Genomic DNA, 6,919 nt, shown 5'->3' with positions numbered 1-6,919 from the left:
TGGTGCAAATTGGTGCTACCAGTGTCCCTGATACACATAAAAAGTTTTAATTCTGAACATGCTGTATATTTTAATATTTTAGGGGAAAGTTACCCTCCGGTGATGAAGTTTTAACACAAGAAGATATCGTCAAATTAAAACGCTGTATTTTTGCGGCTCAGGTATGACTGGTTAAAAAATTATCAAGACCCTGTCCTGTGACCATCTATTGTATAATAAATAAGTATAAAAACCTAACTATAAAAAGTACTAACAATCTGAACTGCAAAACGAAAGTCAAAATCCAATACATTGGCTATCTTCTAAATCAAAGGTTATCAAACTGTGGGGTTATCAAACTGTGGAGTTATCAAACTGTAGGGTTATCAAACTGTGGGGTTATCAAACTGTGGGGTTATCAAACTGTGGAGTTATCAAACTGTGGGGTTATCAACCTAAGGAGTTATTTTTGAAATTTTTGAGGGTTAATGAGGCGTTTTGTAATCTAGCATAAAACTTTTGGACAATTATAACTTGTCACGAAATAGTAGGATTTTTTAGGGGAAAGGGAGGGTAATGCAATCGGTGAAATATCTTGAAAGGGGTAAGAGAAAGAATGAGGTTGAAAACTTGCTGAAAGGGATACTAAATTGATCCACATACGTAGCATTAGATCTGAGACATGTTTTCAATTTCAGAGAGCGACCTTACCTCCGATTTGTACCCACAATGTATCAGAAGATTGGAAAGATCCATGCCTGGAGGCGTTACGGAGATGTAAATTATTTAACGCACCTTCAGATAGGGTCAAGGTCAGTGATGTGTTATTTATTTTAATTTCCATCATTGAGCTCTCCAGTTTCATGTGTTAACTGTATTCATCAGATCCAAAGACATAGTTCTATCATGTTTCACTGTAGCAGGTAAACCTGATATTTGAGACTGAGATAATGAATTTTCATGATTAGATAGAATGATATTTTCCAAGTTCCCAACCTGTTTTAATTTTCATCGACAATGCATAAAAAATTCAGAATATCTAGCATATTAGCATAGAAAATGTCCTAAAGATCAAATTTGCAGTCAGTCATTTTGAAGTCCCACTCAGACATGACTGGCAAATACAGATAAATCAACAGCCCTGGTTCTCAAACCTCTAAAAGTTCAGGATTCTTGCTTATGATTTTTCTGTCATGGAATTAATTTGTTTAAATTTTTAATTGTATGTATTTGCAGGTTATATTTCATCCTGAGTTTTTAAATTCGACCAATCCACTATTTGGTTTGGAATATGAAGATTTTGTACGAGGTTGTCATTTGGGTGTGTTTCCATCATATTATGAACCATGGGGCTATACACCAGGTACGTCTGGAGTTGTTGAAGGAATTTGAATTTTTTGAATTATTCACAAATTGTAAATTCAGTTGTAATTATTGCTGAATGTACAGTGATCTATGTCAGCGCTTCTCAACCTCAGTGAGATCATCCTACCCGGAAGATTTCTTCCAAATCTAAATCAGTCACTTTGAAACATATTTCACTTGAAAAATATATTCAACGACTTACCATAAATGTATATAAAATCATACTCTATGTGTTCTATTTATAGCTGAATGTACAGTGATCTATGTGTTCTATTTATAGCTGAATGTACAGTGATCTATGTGTTCTATTTATAGCTGAATGTACAGTGATCTATGTGTTCTATTTATAGCTGAATGTACAGTGATCTATGTGTTCTATTTATAGCTGAATGTACAGTGATCTATGTGTTCTATTTATAGCTGAATGTACAGTGATCTATGTGTTCTATTTATAGCTGAATGTACAGTGATCTATGTGTTTTATTTATAGCTGAATGCACATTGATCTATGTGTTCTATTTATAGCTGAATGTACAGTGATCCATGTGTTCTATTTATAGCTGAATGTACAGTGATCTATGTGTTCTATTTATAGCTGAATGTACAGTGATCCATGTGTTCTATTTATAGCTGAATGTACAGTGATCCATGTGTTCTATTTATAGCTGAATGTACAGTGATCTATGTGTTCTATTTATAGCTGAATGTACAGTGATCTATGTGTTCTATTTTTAGCTGAATGTACGGTGATGGGAATACCAAGTATAACTAGTAATCTATCAGGGTTTGGATGTTTTATGCAGGATCATATAGCAGACCCCAAATCTTACGGTATTTATATCATTGACAGAAGACATAAGGCACCTCATGAATCGGTCAATCAACTAGCACAGGTTAGAATTTTATTATTTCTTTTAAAGTTTACTACCTCTTAAAATATAATCCTTGTAAGATATATGGACTGGATACATTAAAATATGCATGAAATTTAAATTCTCAAACTTGTTCAATTATAGTACTTGTATGGAGCCTTGTTATGTATGCTAGTCATGTGATAGTCATGTGATAGTCATGTGATGTACTTTAGAGGGTCAATGTGTTGTGAAGAACCCCGCTTTTAGAATTGTGGATATCAGGGTTTCTTGATTATAGGCAACCACATTAATGCAGCTCCACTTTAATATATTCACCAGTGGCCATTCTTAGAATCCTTAAAATGATCAAATAAATCTATACACTAAGTATTAATCCATAGAACTTTTTGGTTGGTTGGTTGGTTGGTTTGTAGATGACAAGTTAACGTTCGCTTCCAGCAGATGCTGATATCGCAGACTAGCTAGTTGTTGGTAGATGACAGGTTATTGTTCACTTCCAGCAGACTAGCTAGTTGTTGGTAGTTAGAGAGAACTTTTTGAGAAAGCTTAAAAAATGGAAGGTTTTTTTCAATAGTTACTTTTAGTTTAATGTATAATTACTTACTTTGTGTTTAAACAAATGAAAGGGTGTGTCAATGTGTTTGTTTACTGCCATACCACATTTTGTAATTCTGATTATTTCAGTATATGTTTGATTTCTCCTGTTTGAGCAGAAGACAAAGAATCATTCAACGGAACAGAACAGAACGACTGAGTGAATTGTTGGACTGGAAAAATCTAGCTATGGTAGGCTCTTTATTTAAACACAAAGGGTATTATTAGATATCATATAACATTAACTTGCTCTGAAAACAAAAAGGGAGATAATGGTAAATGGTTAGAGAATTTGTTATCTCCCTTCCATATGACTTCCAGAAAAAACACAATTGATTTTTTCAGGATAGGGACAATTTGTAACTACCCTGAGAAAAAGACCAATAAAATACTAAGCGGATACAGTGGCCGCGCCTCCAGCCTTCCAAGACTAAGGTGCAGACTCACTCAATGGGGGGACAACTTCTAAAATTTGGCTACTCTGTGGTAGTGTTATAGTTGCAAGCCTCTCATAGAGCGTCTTAGAGTGTTCTCTCAAGAAAATTTTAGAAAAAATGAATTGATTTTGTACATTCTGACATCTATTTTGGAGAAAAAAGGTAGACATTTAGATTTGTTGAAAATAAAGTGGGGGTACAATTGGGGGTGCAAACCACTTTCTAGGGATACCCACTTGCTCACTTTTAAAATATCCATCTCCTAAATGTTTGGTCAAAACCTGTGATACTGACCAATTTCCCTTAAAGAACAAGCTCAAACATTTTTCACCCAATAAAATTCTTTCTTTTCTACTTTCAGTTTATCTAGATTAATTTTTAGGGTTAAGTAGACACTCACTTTCACTCTTGCTGTCACCGACCTCTCTCCACTTGCACATTATAGGATAGTCAGGAAAAATGTCACCATGCAGCCAATAAAATTTCTTCTTTTCTACTTTCAGTTTTAGCTCAACCAATAAAGTCTCATTCTTTTCTACTTTCAGTTTTATCGTAAAGTTCAACCATTAAAGTGCCATTGTTTTCTACTTTCAGTTTTATCGTAAAGCTCGTCTTCAGGCTGTAACAATAACTCATCCTGAACGAGCAGCAGAACAAAGTACAGCCGAGAAAAAATTCCTGTACCCTAAGCCTGCTTCATGTCCCCCCTCCCCCTCTATGTCACGTTCGTCGACCCCACTCCCCTCAGACGAGGACAATGATAATGATAATGATGAAGAAGATGATGATATCGATAATCAGCATCTTTATTACGACGAAGAAAAATAATTTAATTCTTTGTTAGGAATTTTAATTTTAATTACTTATACAATTCTGGAAATGGTGTCATAGTCATCTCTTTATACCCCTTAATCTTTGAGTGAACTATTCCTAATATGCATTCTTTATATCATTATTTGAAGAGCTCATTTGTTAAATTAGGGATGACAACCCTCATATATTTAATGTATGCTTCCAATACTTTCTATTTGTATGATAGATTTAGTTCTATGCATGTTTAGTAGAGTTCACTTTAACTGGTGACAGGGTGACATCCCTTGATCTAATATTGAACTATTCCACACATACATTCTATCTATCATAGTGCTATGTATGTTGAGAAGAGTTAATTTGTAAATTACGGTTTTTTTTAAGGGAGAGGGTATCTTCTTTTAGAATTTTACTCTTCCTTCTGTGCATTGTTTCAATCTATATGATACAGTGCTATGTATGTTCAGTAGAGTCCATTTATAGAATTGGTCCCTAAATATCATAATGAACTAGTCCACATTTATTCTTTGATACATATGATACAGTACTATGTATGTATAGAAGAATTCATTTGTAAAATTAGGGATGTTTTGTTGCCTATGAAACTATTTTCAGTCTTGCTAATATAACAATATATTATTCTAGTATACTGCAATATTTTACCAGACCAAAATATAGATATTATAATCAGTTTCTAATAAAATAGAAAAAAAGTCTTTTCTGTAAAAATAAAAAATTTACATTATTTATCTCCCCTTAATAATTGATTTTTTTTTTTCTATGAAAATTGATTTTCTAGATAATTGCTTTACAACAGATTTTATTTTGTTAATTTTTTTATTTTGTTTAAGTTGGAGTGTTCTCTGATAGATTTGCTATATTGTGAAATATTTATATAATAATCAAACAGCACAATTGTACCATATACGATAAAAAAAACAATTTTTAAATCTGACTGCTTTTGAAAATTGAAAATCGATTTAGTTTGATAAAACAATGATTACTACCTTAATATTATGAAATTAATCTAAAAACTGTAATTCATTTAATAATATTACCAAATTAATATTTTATTCCCATTGAGAGACAAGGGTAAGAAATAATTACTGTTTTCATGAATTTATAAAAGTTGACAGCTGGGTTATTCTCCCAGAAAATCCATTGAAATATTTTTATAGTTCATATCTGAATACAAAATATGAATATGTAAAGTTAAAATAATTTTAAGTCCAAAAGTAAGTGTTGTGTAAAGAAGATTATCAGTATTAAAGGAGAAAATTACTTAATACCAGTACCTTAATTAAAGATGGGTTCCCTTATTTTTATTTAATTAAAGAAACCTATCTTTAATACCAGTATTTTAAAGATGAATTCCATCAAAATTTTTACATCTTTTCTTTTTCACATTTTTTTTTTTTTTTCTTAGCACTCAGATATTGTGTCTGCTTAAAACGATCTCATATTTACAAGCGATAGCAGGACACACAGTACATTTCTCCAGAGAAGAGTTTATTATTTTCCAGGGTTACTCGACTTCACCACTGGGACATTAAATTAGAATAGCTTTATTAATCCTTTTGTTACAATTTTTTTTTTAAATAAAAGAGTTTGTGTTTCTTATAAATTTGGGTCATTATTGCAAGGGGACTTTATTCTCCCAAGTTGCCTCCCTTATCTTTTAAATAAAGGAAAATAGTCAATGAAAATTGTGTATAGAAATTAATAATAAAGATAAATAAATTATAATAAAAATTGTACATAATGATTTAACAATTAGTGCTGTCTGTAGATCGGTTGTGAACATAGAAATCAGTTACAAATTCAGTTTGGTGATCTTTTTACATCATTTTTTTTTGTCATTTTTTATTTTTTCCATTTTTTTTAATTGATTTTTTGTGTGTTATTAGTCATGAAAGACACAATTTAGTTAAATGGTAATTAGCCTTTAAAGATGGGTTCCCTTATTGCATTTATGAAAATGAAAATGCGAATACTTATATGAATAGACTTTGAAAAATACCAGTTTGTCTCACATGTCCATAATTAATTCATAATGAGCCAAATTAGAAAAGAATTACCTGCAGAATTCCAATGAGTGACCGGTCAAGAAAGGTCAGAAAGTATTTTTTTGTTTATCCAGACTACGTACATTCATTTATTAAAACTCTTCATTATATGCAATAAGCACATAATGGTATGATTAAGGATACATGATTCATTAGAAACAGCAATTAATCAAATAGTTTGCTTAATTTGACACTAAAAAATAAGGAAACCCATCATTAAGATTGATTTCGAACCTTGAATGCCGAATGCCGAACTTTGAACTGCAAAACGAAACTAGAAATCCAAAACAACATATTGGGAATACATTTGAAGCAGCTAATGAACTTTTCACATGAGGAAGTATATCAATAATAACTGAGTAAGTAAAGTAAAGTCTTGGAATTGGATTCGAGAGCTTAAAGCTAAGATTTCATATACGCGTCATGCGGATCCGTCATGCGTTAAAAATCGAAACGGTTGGTTTAAGAGGATATGATTCCATATATGCGGAAGCGGTATCCATCAAATGGTCTCCGTCAAGCGTCAAAAAAAAATCGCCGGGTGTAGAAATTTTTGTTGCCTCTCCGCGCTGAGATCCCCCAAATGTGACGTATTTTGTGAGGATTCCCTGTCTTTTTTATGCACCAAAGCATCCATCTGTCTAGAAGTCCGTGCGTCAAAAGAAAAATAACGCATACGTTTAACAGGGGCCATTTATGTCCGCATGACGCGTATATGGAATCTGAGCTTTATGCTTAAAGTGTGGTAGAATTTTTGTCCAAACATTGTATAATTAAGTGATAAATGGACAAT

The 6,919-nt window shown here is 32.3% G+C and overlaps 1 protein-coding gene across 1 annotated transcript in view; it reads left to right on the top strand.

The window, feature by feature from the left end:
• LOTGIDRAFT_206655 (hypothetical protein) overlaps window positions 1-4,078 on the top strand; it is a gene marked incomplete at both ends in the record, with an annotated part of 12,490 nt that extends 8,412 nt beyond the window's left edge. The window contains 6 exons of the mRNA XM_009059384.1: window positions 83-161; window positions 678-791; window positions 1,216-1,342; window positions 2,080-2,237; window positions 2,904-3,005; window positions 3,845-4,078. Coding sequence (XP_009057632.1) covers window positions 83-161; window positions 678-791; window positions 1,216-1,342; window positions 2,080-2,237; window positions 2,904-3,005; window positions 3,845-4,078 — 814 coding nt within the window. The remainder of the gene's footprint in view (window positions 1-82; window positions 162-677; window positions 792-1,215; window positions 1,343-2,079; window positions 2,238-2,903; window positions 3,006-3,844) is intronic.
• Window positions 4,079-6,919: the final 2,841 nt, after the last annotated feature.

The sequence above is a fragment of the Lottia gigantea genome (assembly GCF_000327385.1).
Source record: "Lottia gigantea unplaced genomic scaffold LOTGIsca_39, whole genome shotgun sequence".
NCBI classification, from domain to species: Eukaryota; Metazoa; Mollusca; class Gastropoda; family Lottiidae; genus Lottia; species Lottia gigantea.
The sequence above is the reverse complement of the archived record's forward strand: the minus strand, read 5'-3'. Positions and strand labels throughout refer to the sequence as shown.